At 46.3% G+C, this 22,675-nt stretch overlaps 1 protein-coding gene across 1 annotated transcript in view; it reads right to left on the minus strand.

Annotated features, from left to right (window-relative positions):
* Positions 1 to 1,265: 1,265 nt before the first annotated feature.
* Positions 1,266 to 22,675, minus strand: part of LOC309677271 (rho GTPase-activating protein 7-like) — a gene marked incomplete at its 5' end in the record, with an annotated part of 59,434 nt that continues 38,024 nt past the window's right edge. The window contains 10 exons of the mRNA XM_082490040.1: positions 1,266 to 1,398; positions 1,891 to 2,005; positions 4,012 to 4,231; positions 5,932 to 6,130; positions 7,695 to 7,854; positions 8,569 to 8,739; positions 9,215 to 10,569; positions 11,789 to 11,852; positions 13,289 to 13,370; positions 14,902 to 14,973. Of these exons, the coding sequence (XP_082346166.1) occupies positions 1,381 to 1,398; positions 1,891 to 2,005; positions 4,012 to 4,231; positions 5,932 to 6,130; positions 7,695 to 7,854; positions 8,569 to 8,739; positions 9,215 to 10,569; positions 11,789 to 11,852; positions 13,289 to 13,370; positions 14,902 to 14,973 (2,456 nt within the window). The 3' untranslated portion in view covers positions 1,266 to 1,380. The remainder of the gene's footprint in view (positions 1,399 to 1,890; positions 2,006 to 4,011; positions 4,232 to 5,931; positions 6,131 to 7,694; positions 7,855 to 8,568; positions 8,740 to 9,214; positions 10,570 to 11,788; positions 11,853 to 13,288; positions 13,371 to 14,901; positions 14,974 to 22,675) is intronic.

Below are 22,675 nucleotides of genomic sequence, written 5' to 3' on the forward strand. Positions count from 1 at the left end.
TCCTGTGCACGCAGCCGCAGCGGTGCTGTGGCCGTGCCCCCCCCTCCTCCCAAGGCTGGGCTGGGCGCCCGCAGCTGCCTCTGGAGCACCCGCCATGGAGTCAGGGAGCGGCAGGGGCCGGGCGCTGAGTGCAGTACCATGGGGCATGGCTGGGCAGCGCCTCACCAGCCAGGACCCCGTCCCACCATACCTGAGTGAGACGCAGGGCAGGCCCGGGAATGGCAGTGGTGACCAGCCGAGAGTCCTGGTCGCAGGTGCGTCCATCAGCGCCGAGGCCAAGCCAGGCAGGGTCAGGTTTGGTGGCAGCAGTGTCAGCTGCAGTCCAGCGATGCCCAGCAATGGCCACAGTGACCAGCAGGGCCAAGTGTCAGGGTCCAGGTCTGGAGCAGCGGGTGCATGTCCAGGCACGGGTATGGCTGAGGCCACCCTGCTGAGCTGCCTGCAGCCTCTCCTCGAGGTCTCCAGCAGAAGGGGACAGCCCTGGCTGGCGGCACCAGCCCCTGTCCCCTGGCAGGGCAGGGGGCCCACCGGCAGGGCCCTGGCACCCCACAGAGAGGGGCAGCCCCACAGCTCACAGGCATGGCGTCGGAGGTGCTTGTGAAGCACCCTGGTCATAGCAGGAGCATGCAGAGGTCTGTGGGTCCAAGGGCAGCTCAGAGTCCCTATGGGGCTATTTCGGGGGGTGAGGGGCCATGCAGCCAGGGACAGGGTCAGCTCCCATGTCGCCAGGGCTGACTGAAGGGTGCAGGGCAGGCAGCAGGTGTCAGGGCACCCCGAAGGGCCTTGGGGACGGGCAGAGGGGTTCAGGCCACCGCTGAGGACATGGGGACACATGGTTGGGCTGGGGTGGAGGCTGTAACTTAGGAGCCCTGGCCAGGCTGGGGACTGATAGAGAGATTGGAGCCCAGGCTGGGCTGGGGGTGTGTGTGGGGTGTCACTCAAAAGCAAGGGCTGGTTGGGGGGGAGGTCAGTCCTGGGGGGGTCCCTGGGGCAGGGCCATGGGTCTGTTCAGAGGAGCCATGGGACAGCAGCCCCTGCCCAGCCGTGGTGCTTTAGCTGAGCTAGAGAAGGCTCGAGCTGACTGCCAGGGTGAACCACGGGCCGGTGGCTCCAGAAGGGAAAGGGGCCAGGAGTCGAGTGGGATAACAGGGCTGGCATGGCAGCCACCTGGTCCCCCAGTACCTGAGCCAGGCCAGAGATGGCAGCCAGGGTCAGCCAAGAGTCCATATCATCAGCCACGTCCATGGTGATGCGGTCCGAGGTTGAGCCAGGAAGGTGAGTCAGCAAGGGAGGTTAGGATCAGGTCCAGTGACAGCAACCAGGGTCAGCCACAGTCTAGGGATCACCAGGCAAGTCCATAATGATGAGGAAAGGCCAAGGTCAAGCCGGGAAGTCGGTCTGTGGGTCAAGGTCCGGGTCCAGATCAGTGGGGTCCATGGGCAGGCACAGGCATGGCTGTTGTTCCGGCCATGGCCCCAGCAGCAAAACCTCAATGTCAACCCTCTCCCACAAGAAGGGATGGTCCTGGATGGCCAAGGAGGCACTGCAAGAGTAAATGGCAGCCTCTGCCCCATGGATACTCTCTAAGTTGGCCCCAAGCCCAGGGAGTTTGGGGTTGGAGGGAGAAGTGGAGGAATGCTCTCACAGCCCTGACAAATTGTTGCAGTAAAATCCGCAGTGACGTTAATGTTCTCTGCACTAGAGTCAGCGGCACTCGCAGCTGTCACAGGCTCAGAGGAACAGCCGGGCTGGCGGGGACCTCTGCGGGGCTCTGGCCCCAACTGCTGCTCAAAGCAGATCACCACCACCGGGGTGCTCGGGGCCCTGGCCGGTGTGAGAACACCCCTCACCCTGTGCCATGCTTCTGCTTCGCTGCAGCACGTGACATACCTGGAAGAGCCTGTTGCACTCCATTATCATGTGGGCCAGGCCTTGCGTTGCTGCCAGGTTCTCACTCAGCTCCCTCTGGTCCGGCTTCCCCAGGCTGCACTTCCTCTGGCTCGCTCTGCGGAGAGGGGCAGGCACACGGAAGGCTGTGTGAGCAACGTGCTGTGAACCACGGGTACACCGTGCCCACTCGGCTGGCCCGCCTCAGGGCTGGAAACCAGCGGCTTCAGCAAAAACACACCGCGTTGAAGGATCCTTCCATGCCGTGTAAGGGCTCACGTTACGTTCCTGCAGCAAGGGCCGTAGACAGCATTCCCTCCCAGCACACCCTGAAAGGGCCCGGGGCAGTACTGACCAGCAGTAACGTATGCCCAAGAAAGGCAAGGCAAGGCTTTTTGTTCCCCAAACTCATTTGGCCAAAGACAGCAATGACCCCAAACTGATTTGTGTGTAGCCTTCAAATATCCAGCTCCCTTGATACCCTGCAAAGCCCATCCACAACCTTTTAAATCCTTCGGGCCAAACCACACCAAATGTGTTTCAAAAACAGTTCCCTCTTTTAATTCATAATCATTATATGGCATCATTAATCCTGGCTTCTGATACTTTTATCTATGTGCATTCCTGCCAAATGGCTTGAAAACTGGGTGGAAGATAAGAGTCCTCAGCTCTGCTCCTCAGAGTCAGACCTGTCAGCTTCTACCCTTTGAAGTCGGAACTCTGCACTATGGCATTAACACCCAGTTACAAAAAAGCTAAAGCTTCAAAGCATCCTGGCTTCTAAACAGTGACAACAAAGAGAAAACTCAGCTTCTATTTTCGGTCCTAGTATTTCAGCATAATGTTTCTGTAAACCAAAAAGAGGTACGGCTCTCAGAGTATGACTCCCAGGAGCTCAAAAACGCGACTGCAGTGCAGGAAGGACCTACTGCCGCTACAGCTCCGCCGCATCCCCCGCTGCCCTTGCGATAACCACGCTGCCCCCCGGCCGCGTGCCGGCTCAGCCCAGGGAGAGCAGGGCAGCCCTGGGCTCTAGTCACGTTCAGGCATTTTGGGATGTGTTGTGCCATTCAAAAGAAAAGCCCTTAGTGTTTTCTTTCCCCTCTCTGTGCTACTATTATATATCTGTGTTATTCTCCTGAGAGATGCCAACGGCACATCTGACAGCTTCTGCTTTGGAATTAGTCCTCATCTTGTGAGGCGATGAACTCGCTACTCTGATGGGTGCACAATGTCTCCATCGCAGTCAGCTGTCCTTTCCTACCCCGATACGTGTCTGTCCATACGCAGGAGCACGGAGTAAAGCAAAAACAGCCCTGCCTCAGGAGACCAGATAAGGCATGAACGCTCTTACAGATTATTTCTCTGCTTTGGCCCAAAGGCACCTTCCTCCCCGCACGTACAAGCAGGGGATGTTATGCAACCCAGACACTTCTACTTATAAAGATAAATTTACAGAATCCCTGTGGCTCGGTTGGGCAGGAACGATCCCCTTATCACCCAGCAGAACTAGTGCCAGCAACTGCTACAACCTGCCAGATATCTGCAGGGTCTTAAAGCTGCACCTGGGCTCAGGTTGCCAGTGCGGGAGCTGCATTTGCAACGGCCAGCACCACCTTAACGCAAACAGCGGGCCGCGTGCGGGGTTCTTGGGCAGCTGGACCTGTGGGCAACCACAAAGAGTAGAGCAGTCGCGAGGGAGGCAGGCTAGCGCACATGCGGACTAGTCGGGAGCATAACAAAGGGGCCTGACCACCGTTCTCTACACTGGACAACGAGCTGCTGGATCTCGCCATGCCCGGTTGTCATAGAATTATAGAATCATAGAACGGGTTTGGTTGGAAGAGACCTTTAAGATCATCGAGTCCAACCGTTAACCTAGCACTGCCAAGTTACCCCTAAACCATGTCCCTCGGCACTACTTCTACGTGTCTTTTAAATACCTCCAGGGCTGGTGACTCAACCACTTCCCTGGACCTGAACAATCACATTTGAGACGAACCCCAAGACACATGCACTATTTCCCCCTTAAAAGCAGACACTGCTCCCGGGCCAGCTACAGAAAGCACCGTTCCAGCTAAGAACACTGTGGGCAGCAGCAATGCCAGCAGTAAGAGCTAATACCTAGTGGAGGAGGAGGAACTATCCCGTCTCATGGTGTTGAGGTGAAACAAAGAAGGTGCAAGGCAGACAGCAATGTTGGTCGGGGTCATCTGGTTTTCCTCAACAAAAGCAACCACATCTCGCAAAAAGAACAGGAGGATTTTCAAAGCTTCTCGGTTTTCCTTTGGGAGAAGGAGAATAGCAGCCTGGACAGCCTGAAACTGCTGATCCTTCGGCACGTCTGAAAACAGAAAAAATGATGAAAATTAAATGTGACTTGCAGAGGAAGCATCTATCAACAGAGTCCCAACCGGGCATTGAAACTGTAGGTTCATCCATTTTTCTGTCAGTCTAGCTCACGGCAGACAAAGAAAAGGCCATTATCACAGTCACATCACACAGGGACAGTTTTCTCCTATTGCCTGTCAAGATGCACATTCACACCCAGCCCATGTTGGTGCTTCACCTGTAATTTATCTTGACGACCACGCTAATGAACTTATCCTGAACGGGCTCTGGTTACGATCCAAATGAGGGCTTGTCTCCCCACAAAATATGACTCTGGAATGGTACTTTGGAGGAGACAGCCACTCTACTGTCTTCCCCTCTCAGCTTCAGGCATGAAGAGAACAGATGCTCTCAGTTAACTCAATTGAGAGAACAACGTTTTTGCCAACAGATTTTAATTCACACTGAAAACCAGTGAGACTGTGTGCCCAAACAGCTCCTGCAGGAGAGTAGGTATGGTTCATCCTGCCATGCATCTCCCTGTCATGAGGGTTTCTCCAATTTACACCACTACAAAGGGTGGAAGATCACTTTTCTTTCCCTTCAAGTTGATGCGCGTATGCAGAACACACAAAACATGCTTCTTGGTGAAAGCGGCACATATCTCCGAAAGATAGCAATTTAATCTGGGCACTTGTTCAAGTCACACGTGGCACAAGATGGGTGAGCAGGGTAACTCAGTCATTTGCTGTTTCTATCATCCCAAAACAAGAAACGGGAGGAGGGCAGTGGCCAGGTTATAATATATGGAAAAACATGGTTCCACACCCATTGGACATCCTCCTTACAAATAGGATTTGTGGATGCAAAAAGAAAACCTGCTTCAAACAAATCAAAAAAGTATTTTCAGACAAAATTCTAAAAGTCTGACAGGTTAAAAAATAAAACCCAACCACACTTTCATGAACCTGCACCATACACAGGACAGCAGCAGCTCATGTACTCATGTCAATAAAAGTCACATAAAACAGGGTGAAAACTAGTCCGCTCAGAAATCTCGTACTTTGACTTTCAAAACCTTCTCTCAAAAGAAGAAACTTGCCTGTAGCAACACCATCGTAAGCCCTTACAGCAAGTTCCTTCCCCAACCCAGTTGCTTTTTGAAAGTGAATTCCCTGAAGGCAAAGTATTGGAGATGGAACCTGCTTAAAACTACATTCAACGCTAGATTTCAGCTTCACATTTCCTTCGTTCTCAAGGTGAGTCTCAAGATAGCAACAGTGAGAACACGGGCAGAAAGTTGCTGGTCCTTCCAGGCAAAGATGATGTTTCACAGCAACTGTGCTTGGGCACCTTAATATAGACATTTCATCAATATAACATGACTTCTTGCACAAGGTGCTACTTCATATCATGAACAAGGGGATTAGATTCTTTCTTAATTTTGCATAAGGAAATTTGAAAACCCAGATTAGGAGGGCCGCTGCAACATATGCTATTACACTCATCCTTCAAAGAACGGAAAGACACAATGTTAGAAAACAGCTCCAAAGTCCAGAGCCACAACGAACTCATCTTTTCAGAAACGTCCTTCCTGACTGGTCTCCTCTGACTACAAGGGGACATGGCATTAGTCTTACTCTGGCCACTGCCTTGTACAGATGAATATTACGATATTCAAGGAACTTGAAAACTGTAGCTTTTGTTACCTACATTGGTAGATGTGGAGGAAGGATTCACAGAGCCTGCTAGTAAATATAGGCTCGGGAAGGTCGCGGAAATACTGCTTCACCATATCGGCCACATCAAATGCTGACTGCCCTTCGTAACATACGTTGTTTGGGTTGGTTTCGTTCATTTCTCTTAAAGACAGGATCCTGGATTTAACACCAGATTTTCGGAACAAGCCAACCTGCAGGTAAAAGAAAATATTAGACAAAGAGAAGAGTCATGAGGAATCAAACCTCTGACAAATAACTGAGCCTTCACTTTCCTTTTGACAGCTAAGACCCTATGGTAGTGGGATCTGACACCAAAAGATTTTTGTATCATTAGACACAATCCTTCCCAGCAAAGCATGACTGATGCCCACAGAACCAGCTGTGAAAGGCATGCCAGTTTTCATGTTTGTTTGCTTGCTTTTTAGTTAATAGAAAAGTACTCTTTTTGACTTTTAAAATCGTTAGTATTGACATCTGTCAGTTTGCTTGAGCAGGCTGTGTTCACACATTAGAACTGCAAGTTTCGGGTGTGTTCATCCAAAAGCAAATGTACATTGATGCCCATGCTGGAGAAAACAAGCTCAGACTGTGAGACCCACAAGGCTGAGGTTTAACATCTGATCCATCTAATACGTCTACAGGTTGGCAAAGGGCAATTGCCATTCTGAGGGAAATTTTGGTTTTATTTTCAATATGAATGTCAATCCAGTTTCAGAGAAAACCTAGATTTAGAAGTTTCCCATGGACTCGACATCAACAAAGCTTCTGCTGGAAGTTTCACTGTGTGCCACCGAGACAGTATTTACATTCATTGGTTTATTTATATTAACTGAATAGATCCCACCACCACCTCAAAAGGAAACACACTGCCTTTGTAAGAAACCGACTGCTCAGATGCAATATGTGCCACCAAACTGCATTGTAACTCCACCGGATGCACACATTTGTGTTGTCTGGTGTAATATTACACACCTATACGTTTGCAAAGCATAGAAAAAAGAAAGCCCTTTCTCTAACTGATATGTCTCGTCACTGGGTCTCCCATTTCTGCACCTATGCTATAGGAACAGCAGATGCAACACATGCTCTCACCGCCGTGCGCACATCTCCACTTAGTGGGTAAATACGGATTTGAGAGCCAGAAAAAGAAGTTACAGGCACTGCTCTAATATGTTTTATCTCTGCTTAGTAGTACATTTCAACTGAAATAAGATTAATTATGACATTAGCTCTGGCACTACCAGCAACCACAGAACGGAGGGAATAACGGCATTGTTTGGTAGATTTTTCTCCCTCGGGGAGCAGAGACGTGCTGCCTCACCAGGAGAAGACAGCCTGACTGCCTGCACCAGGAGAACTGACCGCAGACCATTTCAGAGAGGCAAGGCACATACGAGGGTGGTGAGCCCCGGCGCAGGTTGCCCAGAGAAGCTGTGGCTGCCCCATCCCTGGAGGTGTTCAAGGCCAGGTTGGATGGGGCTTGGAGCAACCTGGGCTGGTGGGAGGTGGCCCTGCCCAGGGCAGGGGGGTGGAACTGGATGGTCTTTAAGGTCCCTTCCAACCTAAACCATTCTATGATTCTATGGCACAGAAATACAATACAGGACTAAAGGTATTCCCAGAAGGAAACAGCACCTGCTTAGACCTACACCTTTCTGCCTTAGGAGGCAAGGAAGTCCCTCACAAAAGCTGGAAGCAGAGACTGGTTCCCTGGAGCAGATCCATTTATGGAACAGAGCTGCCTCAAGTTCATACCTGGTCAAGAAAGTGGCTTCTTAAATAGTCCAGTGCTTGCAGTATGCCATTAGGCAGTGGGTGGCTTGTTCGCTGAACATTCAGAAGCAAAGGAACCCCAAACACATTTTTGTCCTTGTAGTCAGAGGCTTTTATTTTTTTAATGAACTTTGGTATAGTCCTGAAAAGAAAAACCAGTGCATGCAACTTATTAGCTCTCCAGCGCAGTTCCGCCTGCTTACTTTAGTTACAGGCATGGGAAAGGATTTAGTTATACTTGCCACAACCCTAAATTCTGCCACATACCGGTACACAAAGCATCATAAGATAGCAAGAAAATCCTTAAGGGCAATTATAGGAATGACTTCCTCATTTCAAAACTGAAATTAGCTTTAATAAAGCATCCTCATGTGAAATACGTTCCATCCCTTTAGGACACTGCAGGTTTTTTTCACTTCTTTCTACATTCAAGTACCAGATCCCTATCACAAGATACTAACTGATAGTTCTAAGAGTCACTGACTTTGTCATCGGTCTAGATCAAACTGGGACTCGACGCTGAAGAGATGGATTCTCAGCCCAGCCAGCTCTCACCATCAGGTCCTGCAATCTCTGTGAAGGACCTTTGACAAAACCCTGCAAATTGGGCCAATTCAGAGAGAAACCAGAATGTGCTTTAAAATCAGTAACAACATGACCACCAGCGAGGAGCAGAAGTGCAGTCCATAGCAGAGGAAATCCTGGAGCCATTGAAACAACCACAAAACCGCCAGTGATTTAACAGGATGAAACTCCTCATCCTGCACGTGTGTAATGTAGACAGACGAGGAAATTCACCTGCTTAGACTGAATCCTCTCTTTCCAACACAGGTTGCTTTAGCATTAGACAACTTACCAGTTCCAGCCCTGCTTACTGGAAGGGGAGTATCTGTCCATTAGGGCAGTGAGTTTCAACAAAGCCAGCTTTTGGGTCCGGGCCAGCTGGGCAGCTGACTGGCTATCAGTCTGGATGGAGAGGCTTTCCAAATTCACGCTCTCTTCCAAAGACCAGTGTTGCTTCCCGTGCCTACGGCATAAATATCGTTTAAGCTTAGGACTGTTCCCGTTGTCCCTGTTAGTTTTCTGCTTGCATCTGTGAAGCACCTAAGACTCTAAATGACCTGCAGCTCCCAAGCTTCTTAGTTGCATTTAAACAAAGTACTTCTCACCCAGGAGGTACTCTGGCAATACAAAATGTTTCAATAAGAAATGCAGCAAGCTACCCATGAAGTCTGATTCCAAATGTCTGATTAGGGGCTCATGCAGACAATGACGGCCCTGCTTTCAGCAGAGGTCAGAGCAGATATAGATACCAGTGCCTGCAGACCAGCAGCACCAGCAGACCAGCAGTACCTGGCACCAGCGGTGCAGACCTTGCTACCCAGAACAGACTTCCTTAAGAATACTTTGTTCTGGGAAAGCGATTACATTTGGAATGGAGAGAATCAATGGGGAACGGTTCCCAAGGGGAAGTCTACTAGGGAAACCCAAGGGTGGCTGACCTGTTGGTCTTCTTAGGGTCTGTCAGGTATGTCAGGTCTGCAGAACTGATCTCCTTGCCCAGTTCACAGCTGCTCGCTCTCTCAGTGGTTGGGAGGTCTGCTGTCTTATCTCCTGAGCCCTCTGTTTCAAGACAGATTTCTTTAGGTGAGGATGGATTCAAAGAGGTCAAGTCACTGGCAAAGTCTGAATCCCCATCATCTGAGAACTTCTCTGTCCACTGATTGACCAACTTTTTGAGGCCGTTGACATCTTCTATAACATTGTTAAGTTCTGAAAAAACATCGTCATCGCCAACTTCTGCTGCCTCCAAATTATCAAGTTCAATATTGGGCATGTTGTCATATATACTTAGCCTGTTATTTGTGCATGAAAGGGGGCTCCTGGGGGCTTTGGAGTCCTTGGAACTGCTTCTGCTCCGGTTTCTCCTGCACCCATGAAAACTCCCAGTTCTCCAGTTGATGGTAGAGTTGTCTACTGGAGACAGGGAGCTGTTTGTAAGTGCTTTGGGGAAAGTGCCAGGTTTATGGCCTTGTGGTATCTGAAACATCTGGTTCATTCGTAACGTCGTGTCATTTTTTAGGTTTTGCTGAGATAGATCATTCCACAGCAAGAGCTTGCTAGAATCCAAGTGCTCTGCACACACCCCTCCGTCTTCACAGTGGCTTTGTGGTTTTATAAGAGGACTTGTACTGCCCACTGTGCTGCTATTTTCAGACTGATTGCTGCTATTACAACCCTGAGGAGAAAAGGAAGAATTGTTCTTTGTTCGGATGCCAGAGAGGTTGGAAATATCTACACAGTTCAGCATCTTCATCTTTTCTTCATTAAGGCCTTCCAGAAGAACAGGTTCACTTATTACGGGTTTGGCCTTTGACTGACCACTCCTTAAGTTGCAGCTCCTTAAGTGCAACTTCTCCATTTTCTTTAGAAGGCTCTTCCTCTTTTTATATGGTGACTTATCCAAAAGCTTCTCTTCGCTGGTGATATTTAAAAATTCACTGGGGGGAGAACAACTAAAAGAAGAGTCCAGTGAAGCCACCTTAATTGAGGAACATCTTGAGGAACTCGTGCTGGTTTCCACGTCTTCAAAAGGTTTTGGAAAGCTAACAGTGTCACTGTCACCACTGCTAGTACTGTGAACTGAGGACACATCATGTTTCTCGCCATGATCCAGAAAGATAGTATCCTCGTTGCTGATGCTCTTCAGTATTGGACTGCCTGGGACTGATGCACCAGCACCTTCCTCTCCTGGGAAACCTTCTATGCTCTCAATACGAGACCATCTTTGACTGCACCTCTCATAAGCCCATTTGTTACTTATTGCACAAGGTTCATCATCTTCAGAGTCATCACTCTTAGAAGGAAAAAAAAAAAAAGTACAGTTCAAGGGCAAAGTTTGGCGAACTTGAAATTACCAAAAAATGTAACAGAAGAGGAGACTTAAATCTTCTGCCTACGTCCAAAACCCCTGAGACCAAGATATGGAAATATAACCATTCAGTTACTGCAGGTCTGCCCTGAGCTCTGTTCTTTTAGATGAAAAACATGCTGACAAATGTGGTAAGTTTACCACAGGAAAAGATGACATATTTCATCTGAGGATTAAAAATTCTGTTTTGCAGCAAACCCAAAGGTTTTGAAGGGTAATCGCAGTGGGTTTACATGGCCTTTCCTAAAGCCAAACAAATCAAACACACTTTCACATTTCTGTGACCAAAACTCTTCCATTTTCAAGCAAAGAAGCATTTGGCTGCAGGACTGTGGAGCATCAAAATCTGGCACTCAGCCTCACCGCCCGTTTGCCCTGGGTGCTCCATTTGCTGTATCGTCCCCATGCCAAGCAAGCACTTGGCCAGCAAACTGTTACAGCGACGGGAATGACCTGTCTCTTCTCTGTGGACCCTCTCTTGCCCCATTCTTCCTTGACAGCAGAGTGGAACTTTCCAAAAAACTGAGACATTTTCCCCAAAGATGACATTATTTTCTTGCTAGTCATGCAGTTAATCCATGGTACCTAAGAGACTTTACAATCCTGGTGTTACCCAGCCAAGATGGGGTTATAACTCTGTTTTATCTACTGTTTTTGCAGGAGACGACAAAGCTGGCACAACTAAAACCTATCCAGCTTCTACTGGCTGGACGTTTGTCCAGCTGACACTACTTGGATTGTCCATTTCAATTTCTTATCCTTCGTTCAGTCAGTAAGAGTGAAGTTTCACTTTCAGACCTTAAATAAGACATGAAACTTCTTAGGAAAGCAATAAAAGACACGCCGAGGTGGGGCCTTGGTGCAACTATTGGACAGTAATGTGTATCAAATTATTTTTAAAAACAGTTTCAAAACCCACCCCTAACCTACCTTACAAAGTTACAAAATGAACATTACATAATTTCAATCTCCATTACTATGTCTTTCAGCAGAAAATGCAAATGGAAGAGCTTTGAAGGATGGAAGAGAATAGAAAGAAAAGTTCAGAAATTGCTAATCCTTCATACACCTTTCAAAACAGGTTTTTGATATAGTAGCTAAACACATTTTTAATGAGAAAATTAACTATATTTTACAAACGTACTCGTTTCCTCTGACGTCTTATTTCCACTTTCATTGATGCACACTTGTTCAATGTGTTCAACCGTCTAGAGTATGAGAAAAAATACAGAAGTTTTAAATTTAAACTATTTTATTTCTCAAAACCAAACATGCACCAAACTAGTTCTGAAATTCTACCATGGTGTCCTCATTATTGGCATCAAAGGCTGACATTCTATTGGAGGTTCTCCACACATTTTGCCAAAACCAAGGCCAACTAACAACCCCGTGATGTTCACAGTTCCAGGTTGCTATCTTAAAATTAGAGAAGAGGACCATAATTAATCAGTTAATTAAAATCATATTATGAGCTTTAATGATTGTGAAAAACTGTATATTGATTTAAGATTTTGAAAATGAAAGAAGATCTAAGTGGACTTCTTAAAAAAAAAAAAAAAAAAGAAGACATTAACCTGTATCCTTAGCAGGACTTTATTATCTACCATTTTAATTAAAACATGTGGAATCAATAAGGCCCCAAACTAGTCATTCACTTAACTGCCAAACAAATATGTGGCATCAAGAGGGAGGCACACTGGCGGCCTTCAAGGAACGCTTGGGATAGAAGTCATATTAAGAAACAAAATATATCCAAAGTTCTCTAATATCTGCAGTGCATTAGAGATGTCTGTGCGAACAGCTCCTGTTGGTGCTCCTGTTACAAGCAGAATTTGAATTCAGGTGACCTAACAATACAGAAAAGAGCCAAACCACTTTGCCAGAAGAGTAACTTTCTGGTCCCTTAGGAGCTAGAAATCGTTATTGCATCCCTTGGATCGGCCAAGTGGCACAGACAGTCTGGAATTCACCTGCTAAACAATCTCATAACGAAAAGGCTTTAAAAACTGCAGTAAGTGATAAGAAGAATGCCTCTACGCTATCCTGGCATTCTTACATGGGGAAAGTCCAAAGAGCAATGAGTTTGACTTTGCATCGACCATGCGATTTCACTTGTGTGCTGTGAACAGCCGTGGCAAACCAATAATTTTAAATCAATGCCTTTGCTTCTCACTCAAAAAACTATTCAGGAAAACAAAACAGAAAAGGTGTCTCTTGTGAGGATCATTTTAGCTGTTTCTCTTGTGGACCAGCTCTGGGGAAGCTCACGAGTCAGAGGAAATCCCTGCGCTCTGTAATATGCAATTCTATAGAGCAAACTGTCATGCTACCGTATGCTTGCAGGGAACTGGTTATTCTTCCTCAGCCTGCAGACATGTCACATTACAGAAAAGACAGATTTGGTGCTCAGTGTAACGTCACCGAGACCTTGGCTGAAGAAGACGTGCAGATGCGTGCTTACTTTACCTTTAAATTCTTAAAACAACCAGCTTCAGTGGTACTAAAGTATGTGCTTCAGGGATTTCCTTCAATTGCAGCACTGGTGAATTTGTTAGTCTTTGACAAAAACTAAGGTATGAAAATATGAATGACAAATCACTATGGAGCCTGGAGGTATTAAAGATGATTCATAATTAATGTTTACCTGAATAGTGATTCAATCGCATCTCCATCTAAAAATTCATGATCTCTCCTCACAGTTTGCACGTCAATAGGAAACTGCATATCTGTAAACAAAGAAGTTGAATCTGAAAACTGAGTTATAATTGCAAAGACTTTGATTCCTGCAACAAATTTACCATAGGTGAAATAAATCTAAATCTATTTCTATAGCTACATATTCACACAAATGTCCTCCAAGTAAGTGAGGATCAGTTCCTGAGACCAAGTGGGAGAATAAATGTAGGTATATCTGTTTGCTGTCACCGGTTACGGGTAGAGAAGCATTTGCTGCATTTCCAGGCGCTTGCGGTGACTGAGCACTACAGCCAAGAAATAAAAAATTAAAGTTTTGCTTTGGTTAGGTTCTCTGCAAATTCTGCCTTCAAGTACAGAATAAAACTAGGAGTGTTTTACATAAGCTTTGGTTGATGGTAAAGTACAATGCAGGACGTGACACCTTCGAGGTGCTGTGAGCCCGACAGATCATGCTGCGCCTGAAGCTGATTGATCACCGGCTGGAGAGTTCAATGCTCCGGCTTCTGAGGTTTAGCCTTGCAGATGAGGGAACCAGTGAGATCCATCAGTATTTTCTTGCCTTACTTTTTAAACTTAACTTACCCCATCAAGTCAGGAGACTGCATAACCAGCAAGGTAACGCAGAGGATGGATTTTGCAGAAGCATGACAATGTACGTTTCCAGCAAACTGTAAGACTGACAGCTTATACAATAGAACCTGCCGTAGTCAAAGGGGAAGCATTTCGATGAGCTATCATGTTTCCTAGTACACAGCTTTCAAATTTGGCTCTATTGCTCGACTTCCAAATTCTAATTTTGCAACGAACAGGGGAGGTGGGAATGAGAGCAGGCAGAGGTTACTGTTAGTTCATTTAACTGTAGTTCTTTGATAAACGACTCTCATAAAAATAGATTAGCTTTTGTTACATTCAATGATTGTAACAATAAACATATTTTAAAGAAGAACAGTTTTAAGGTTTTCAGACAGCATAAGTGTTGTCTGAAAATTACACAAGTTCTCAACAAATCCGTATCTCCCCCACAAGTAATAAGCACTCTTTGTAGCTTTAACGACCTGAAAACATGCTGAAATTGCATTGCTTGACTGTGGCTGGCTGCCTCTGAGTATCTGTTTTAAAAACTTATGACTGCAAGATGATTTTTCCAACATTCTTTTTCAAAACACCTATAAAACAATCTTGCTCCAGACCACAGGCTGGAGAGCCTTAGATGAGTTTTGTTTGCAATCAGTGAGTCCGAAAAAAATAAAAAGGAAAGGAGCCTGAGACAATTATAAGCAACTGAAAATCACAAAAAGCAGACATTTGACTGTGTTCCTGCCTAACATTAAACAGGAAAGATTTGGTCCTTTACAGAATCTATAGAGTCCACGCTAACCCAATTAAGATGCCCCTTCAGCGAGAACACCCACCAGGTTGCTATTTTTCTACAGGTCTGCATGAAGACATTAGAGAATCTGGAAGTGCTTCCATCAAAAGCGTCAGGTTCTGAAAGATTATTCATGTCAACAATTCTACTTGGATTCAGTGTCAGCTGCTGACAAATCTTGGGGATCATACCTTCAAAGAGCTGAGCATACTGGGGAAAGCCGGCGGCTCTCAGCCAGTCGCAGGCTTCTCTGGCTTCAATTTCTGCAATGAGAAAGTAAAATTTTTCAATTACAGTGCTCACAAGAATCAGTGCTTTCACACTATAAGCAAGCTAATTCTATATCATCTGGTGGATTCTCAGAGGATCTTGCATATGAATGTTTTGTTAGTATATTACTAAAGAGATTCTTGCAGCCGACGCATTTACACGTACATAGCTCTGGAGTAGCCATTCCAACACAGGACAGATAGCGAACACACGAGAGTCTAGATACGAGCACGTACTTGAGATGTCGTACATCGGTGCACATCAACTACCCCTGAGATCTGGACAGCGAAGCATCTGTTATATGTCGAAATGAGTCACCAGAGAAGGGTGTACGATACACATGTCTATGCCCTCGCACAGCAAAGCCCATACATGCATTCCAGTTCTGAGACATGGTGATAAGACACAAACAAATCCTATAAATAAACTTAAAATGCTATCACAACATTAATAACACTGGACACAGCCTAAGCGTTCCCAGAACAAGAGTTCTCAGGAGTACCTGTTGCTAGGGCCTATCAATATTTATTTCCTTGCCAACTACCCACGCAACTTGGCAGTCACTTCAGCATAGCAGATGTCAAGAATTAACTGCTCATTTTGTGACAATTCATAAAGCCCTACGGCCCATACTATAGCATTCCCACAGGAGCAGGGACAGCATATAACTTCACAGAATCACAGAACACTCACCAGATGCCTCAAAAACATAAACATGTTTAGCATGAGCACATGCCAGCAGGCTCTAAACTCTGCAAATACGAGTAATTACTGGGTCTGTTGAAGAGGAGAGGATTCCCACACCACACTTTTTGTGTGTCTGCGTGCACTCCAGCACACGTTACAACAGCCAACCAAAAGGCACAGACTACTTTGAAAGAAATGTTTTAACAGTACCTTAACATCAAGCCAGCTTAGTAGACCCAAACGTTTGTTTTTAAAGCACCTTAAAATGTAGCATGCTAGACTAGGGGAACAGACCTGTTTCTTAAAACTATTTTCTTTATACATACGCTCAAAGACAGGATTCCAAGACACTTCACATATCACTTCACCTATCCAAATTCACTGCTTCCTTTGCTCTAACTTCTCAGTTTTAAGTTATCGGTGCAACAGACTGAAGAAACTCATCAAAAACTTACAGAACTTCCATGATTTTATTATTCTACTTCTAAACTTTAAATTATTTCCATCGTCACTGGAGTCATTTGGACAATGCCATCCGTAACAAAGGCTTTTCTGCACGAAATTCTATGGCTTTTTCATCTGAGAATAAAGCGATACCACGGGACGATAAGGGTATTGCTACATAAAACAGATGCATGACTCCTTTTTTTTTTCCACGCTGCAGAACAGAAACTAATTTCTTCCACAATAGCCTATATACACTATGCCTACATTTATTACTATACTCAATGCCATGATTTATCACAATCTTTATCATAACACAGCATTCACTGAATACCAAGACAGGAGACTGATAAAACACAAGCATTGTACTCACAGAGCAAAATAGGAAAGAAAAAAATCTGTAGAAAAGAGCCAGGAGGGTGACCAGTCTAATACTAAAAGTCTTCATAAAGACAAAGTGATTTTCACTTAGAAAAATGCAGCAGACTCGCTCAACCAGCTCAGCTGTGGGGAAACTGTAGCTGTGCTCGTTCCAGACCTCGCTTTAAACTAGTCAACTGGAGCCTGTGCCCAGCTTTCCCCAGCTCAGACAGGAGGGCGACTGTGCAAGAGTTGAAGCCTCCCCAGCTCCCAACACGTTAAAAGTGCGACTCTATTTTTAGAGCAAACTAAGCCGTGAACAGCGATGCAAATAAGACCAGGCTAGAGAATATTTTGCAGCTAGTGGTGACATTTGCAATGGCTATGACTGAAAATACAATGGTGTTCTCACCCTTGGAGGTGGCCTCTTCCATAGGACAAGGACACAGGAGCCGGGGGAATTTTCTTTGCTAATGCAAATCTTCAGCCCTTCTACCATACCTTTGTACAGTCCCACGTTGCAGTGCCACTGCTGTGTTAGGAGACAACACATGAAGCACTAAAAAGTTCCTGGCCTGCATGTCTACAATTATTTGCCATTAGATTTACCGCGATTATTTTATTGCTAAAATAACTACCAAAATGGTCCTACTGATACCGCTATATTTCAGGGACATCTATGCTGCCTCCTCCCAATCCTACTGGAAATTGAAATCATAAAGGGATAATGAATGCCTAGGATTTTTACTCCAATGAAAGGAAATTCCCAGAACAACCTGTATTACAATGATAATGATCAATATGAGAGGAGGAAATAAAAAGGAAAGAAGAAATAATTGCTCAAAGGAAGTAACTGCTCTCCATAGGGCTGCACTCAGCACGGATGTGCAAGACTGCTTTGCTTTTTGGCATATGCAGCCTGAAGGACAAGTGAAAACTCGTTCGGCAGTAATGGCAGAACATAGATGAAACACCCCAGCAGTGCTCTCCTTCAGGGACCCCATGGAGCTCTAAAGCTCTGGGAATGAAAGTCACAGAGATGTGAAAGAAGAGCAATAACCATGAGCAGCATTAACGGTTATACTAACATACCCACCTTGGGCAGGACCTGTTATAAACGTGCAACAGATCCTTATAAATCCTGCCCTAATGGAGGGGCTAAAGTAACGATCGCAGTTCTGGCAACTTGCATGGTGCTTTCAGGCATGCATTTAAAAGCTGCCAAAGTTCAGTTTCCTACCTAAGATTCCTTCAGGAAAAGCAGAGACAATCTTCTTGAAGACTCTTTGGGGCTATTGAGAGGACCTCTACGCTATTTTTTTCTGGCAAGACAAGTAGTATACATGAACCATTTGTGCAGGAGACCCGTTGCTAGCTTCTGATCCTAGCTTGGCTTCACAGCCTGCCTACTCGGCCTCGCCATGCAGTGATGAGATGCACCCTCCCAGCCAGCCTCACTGACTGGTTAGAATGTGCTTCCCCACTCCTTTAGTCACACAGTCACTACAAAAGAATCTTCCAGGTTTACTGACCAACTTTTAAAATAGATGTACGAATGAACACAAGCTGATAGCAATTGCTTAGTTCTTCTTGATGTTAGAATAGCCGCTCAGATGCTTGTTGGAGAGAAGTTAGCTCGTCCTGAATAGAAAATGGAATTTGGGGAGCCTTCCGAAATCCAGTATGGAGCAGCACCCCCAGATACTATTGCCTGTGAGCTAGATGTCATACAAGAGGATGACCATTTTTTAACAGATCTTTTGGGAACTACCTGTACAACGGAAATAGCGGAGCAATCCAAACATTTCACCTCCCTTCTCATGAACTGATTTCATAATTAAGCAGACGAAAAAAAATCATTTCCTCCAAAGCATAATATTCCACCTTAGATTAGAGTCTGCCAGCAAAATTTCCATGCCAAGCCAGCTGTTTCCCCGTGGGCTATGGGAGATAGGTTACTACCAGATGTTTATGAGAAACAATACACAAGTACGTGATCCGTGCCATCCTATGGCTGTACCACGTCACACAGGCGTGCTCTCTGCTGAAGATGATTCAGTCCAGTCCTGCTGAAAACAGCACTCAAAACGACGGCTGTGCCGCAGCCTGCCTGTCCCGGGGACCCCCAGCACACCTTGCCCTCCATGCTGCTGCTCCTTTTTCCCCCGCTGTGGTTCCATTCTGTGCTCTGCTGCTCCCTTCTCCCCAGAGTCCTAGGAGCTACATCAGCTTGGCTGACACCTCCTCTCCTTCATCCACTTGGGCTTAAGACCTGCAAAACCGTGTTCCCCCATCTGAGCACTATCCTGTTTGCAGACCGGAGAGCAAAGCCAGACTCATCAGGTACTTAGAAACCAGATGCTACAAGGTGTATTAAACCCCTATCAGAATGAACATCGATGTTAACAGGAATGCTTGCAATAACGAAAAGACATCTGTGCTGAGATTCAGGCATGCTCTCGGAGATGTTTTCCTCAAAAGAAGAAGTACTTTCCAAATGAGAAGGGAGAGGCAGGGACTGAAGCCACCGAGAAGCTGTATATGAAAGAGGCCAGTCAGCCTTACTACAGATGGCCACAAACTTCAACTAAAGAAGAGCGTTGAATCTTACTTCCATTTTTTAAAAACACTTGCTCTAAATAAAATGGGAGGATACAAATTTCTTTTTGAAAGCCTAAGTACAATGAACCTTATTCTCAGGATGCAGCGTGACTTTTCAGCTGCACAGATGTGCTGCCAGAACAGGAGTCCCGTTCCGACCCTTTCCCCTGCCTGCACGCTCCTGCCCCTCCTTCCACCCACACCGCTGAGCCTGTGCGAGCAGGTCCGGCCAGCCAAACTGGCAGGCAACTTTTCCCTTTTTTTTTGGCGTGATCGGGTCTGGATGCTTTAGCTTTACCTTTCTGAGCTGGGTACCACGCATTCCAACGAGCACCAGTTGCAAGAGCAGTGGTGGGCACATGCAAGGAGAGGAGTGGGAATGTGCAACAGCCCGCCGGTGGCAGGTCTTAATTTATTAAAGGCATCTGTGTTTAAGTCTGAATCACGCAAAACCATGCCAGCGAGCAAACAGTCTGCGAGGTTTTCTTGCTGTTTGCAGCACCTCTACAGCAGTTGCTCCAGGACCCTGCCTGTCCAATTTTCTGTAGCGCGCAAGTGCAGCGCTTGTGAAAGGGCTGTGACAGGTTTTCTCACCGTGCCCAGCGAGAAGGCACTCACACAGCCTCTCCCCGCCACGGCACGCGAGGGCAGACGGGAGATCAGAAAAGAGGGTAGGACTGACGCTTGACTTTGACTACATGTTACACCAGTCTGGAATGAAACAGAAAAAAAAAAAGCGCCAAATAATTTTGTTCTTTCACAATCTTTGCCTTTATATAGGAAGACTTTTTTTTTTTTTCTCTCCCCACACGGCAATAATCCTTCCACAACAGCAACAGACAAGCCCACAGCCCCCACCTCGAAACCTGCTTGATTTGGCACACCACGGCCAACTGCTCCAGCACGGCGAGATGCTGCCGCCTCCCCTCATCACCAACAAAACCAAACTATTGTCAGAAAGCGGCGGGCATGCTTGGCAGCCACAGGCCAAGCTCTGCAATGCATTTTTCCTGCAGCTCACGAGCCGTTGGCTGGGCGCTGGCACGTCCTTTACACAGTGACTTAGATCCTGACATTACTGGTTGTGCTGGCAGTGGTGGAAGCGACAAGGCTTCTTGAAGGTCCATTTGGAGATAAAATGACAAGTTTCCCATTGCATCTTCCTTCTCTGTGTGTCTTCCTGAGGCTCTAAAAATTTGTACTCCTTGCCTATGACTTAAAGCTGCTAATAAGGTATTTCATTTTATACGCAGTCTATGAAAAATGCATTTGCTGTGCTAGAACCATCATCTCCTGAGGATGTTCAGAACCACATTATTCTTGCGACAGCATTTTCAGTAACATTTTTTTCTTAAGTTCTCTCCTATTACGTAAAGAAAGTGTCTGAACATGTTGTCTACTCAACGTTGAAGGCTTAAATGCGATGCTTTCAAAGGAGGGTGTTTGCACTGACCGGGGTAAGCAGTCAGGGACTTGTAAAACTGTCAAACTCTCCAAAAGCTGAGACAGATCATAAATAAGTGGAAATGTTTATTATGTTGTCCCTTGTGCAATGCAAAATAGAAAAGCCTAATCGTACTTTATTAACCCACTGGAGAAGGAGAAGAAAAAAAAGGCTTATTGCTTGGAATTTTTCCAGGATAATTTAGGCTCCATGCAGATAGTGAATATAAATGTCTGGAAAATGAAAAGGCCAAAATATTTGTCCTTTCATTCCTGCTTTACTATCATGCTGGTGTTTTGGAACCACAGCCAACTCTTCAGTTATCACAGCTGGGAACTGCAATGTACCCCAGCACTTTGTGGCAACTTTAATTGCATCTTTATCCAGCTCCTTGGCATTAGCTTCCCAAGCCAATTACTAGGACTCCCAAGCTGACTTTAGGTCTTTACTCAGGTCCTTGTCATTAGCCTCCCACGTTGGTTACCGGGACCTAGACAAGTTTAAAGGGATTTAATTTGCAGACCACATTAACCAGCTTGTCGGTGTTGGCTAATATTTTATTGTTTCTACATAAGTTAGAGAAGGTAGCGTTTGCTTTACAAGAATCTCAAGGGGGTCAAGGGAATTAGGTATCTAACTCCTGGCAACCTGAGGAGAAATGAGAGTGTAACCCTTTAATTTCCAAATCCACACTTGGAAATTCTCATCCAAGTGAATGGGGCAAGAGACAGGGGATGTAGCTCCCTGCAGTCTAAGCCCAGATGCATTGCTTCTCCGTGCTTCAGTCCTGCTGGCTGTAAAGCAGGAACATTTCTCTGACGCAGAAGCTCCTTATGGCTGTTCTTTTAGAGGACCCTTGTACATGATTGAGAAATATTTGATGTAAAATTCCTGAGAGGAAGGGTAACAGGGAGGGTAATTGCTTGCGTCCAATAGAGCCAATATCAATAAACCTATAGCACAGAAGTAACAAAACCCCAAACAAGCATATCGTCTGCTCTTTTGTCATGTAGCACTAAGTTTTCCTTAATTCTGCAAAATGCCAATAATACCGCAGCGTGTGATATGACTTCAACCTACATGTTAGGAACTATTTAATCCAACAGAGGCTGACCAGTAAGGGATTTTCTTTAAAAGACAGCTACTTTGCCAGCCCAGCTGCGGGTACGCTGTGCTGAGCCTGCTTACAGCAGCTGAGCCCAGGTCAACAGGCAAACTTCTACTTGGTCAATATAATAAAATTTGCTGATATTCAAAGATACGCTGCAAAGTCAGAAAAAGCGCTGAGTGTTTCCTAAACGCATCCCACTACGAAGCAAAAGCAGCAGCTCCCAGAAGAGCTCGATCTGAAGCGCAGACGGCACAGGAACTAATTAGTCACACACTAACGAAGCAGCGGGACGGCAGAGGAGGGGAAGGGCTCTGAGCACCCACCTGAAGTCTCACCCACGGATGTCATCGACGGCGGCACAACCGACAGAGCCCGCCGCTCCCGACCTCTCCTCCCGCCCGCCGACCCCCCCAGCTGCCGCTCCCACCTCTGCCACAACCGACAACTCCCATGCCCGACGGGCCACGCCCCGGGCCACGCCCCGGGCTCCGCCCCACCCCACCGGGCTCCGCCCCACCAGGCCTCGAATCCATTGCGATGAATTACTCAGATTTTTACAAAATTAGCTACTGTTCCATTATTTCCTTCCTATCTAATACCTCGCATGGCATCCCCTCCGCTGCGCACAGGGGAGCCCCGGACTGCGGTGGCATCCCGCAGGGGAGATGCAGTGGCATCCTGCAGACTAGATGCGGTGGCATCCTGCAGACTAGATGCGGTGGCATCCCGCAGGGGAGATGCAGTGGCATCCCACAGGGGAGATGCGGTGGCATCCCGCAGGGGAGATGAGGTGGGATCCTGCAGAGGAGATGCTGCAGGAGCAGCAGACTTGGTCCTTTGGACCTCAGCTAGGACAGGAGAGGAGCCAGGACCCAGCCACACCGTGTGGTTATTGTGTTGCAATTAAGTCCCTTGCCACAATAGTTTTCACAGAACCTTTACTTTTGTTTTGCTTATACAGACCTAGTCTAGACAAAAAATAGTTTGTGGTCTGAAAAATTCACATGCTGTTGAGCAATGGATCTGTGTGCTGAAAGCATTACCATGC

The sequence above is a fragment of the Vanellus vanellus genome (assembly GCF_965231255.1).
Source record: "Vanellus vanellus genome assembly, chromosome: 13".
Taxonomy (NCBI): domain Eukaryota; kingdom Metazoa; phylum Chordata; class Aves; order Charadriiformes; family Charadriidae; genus Vanellus; species Vanellus vanellus.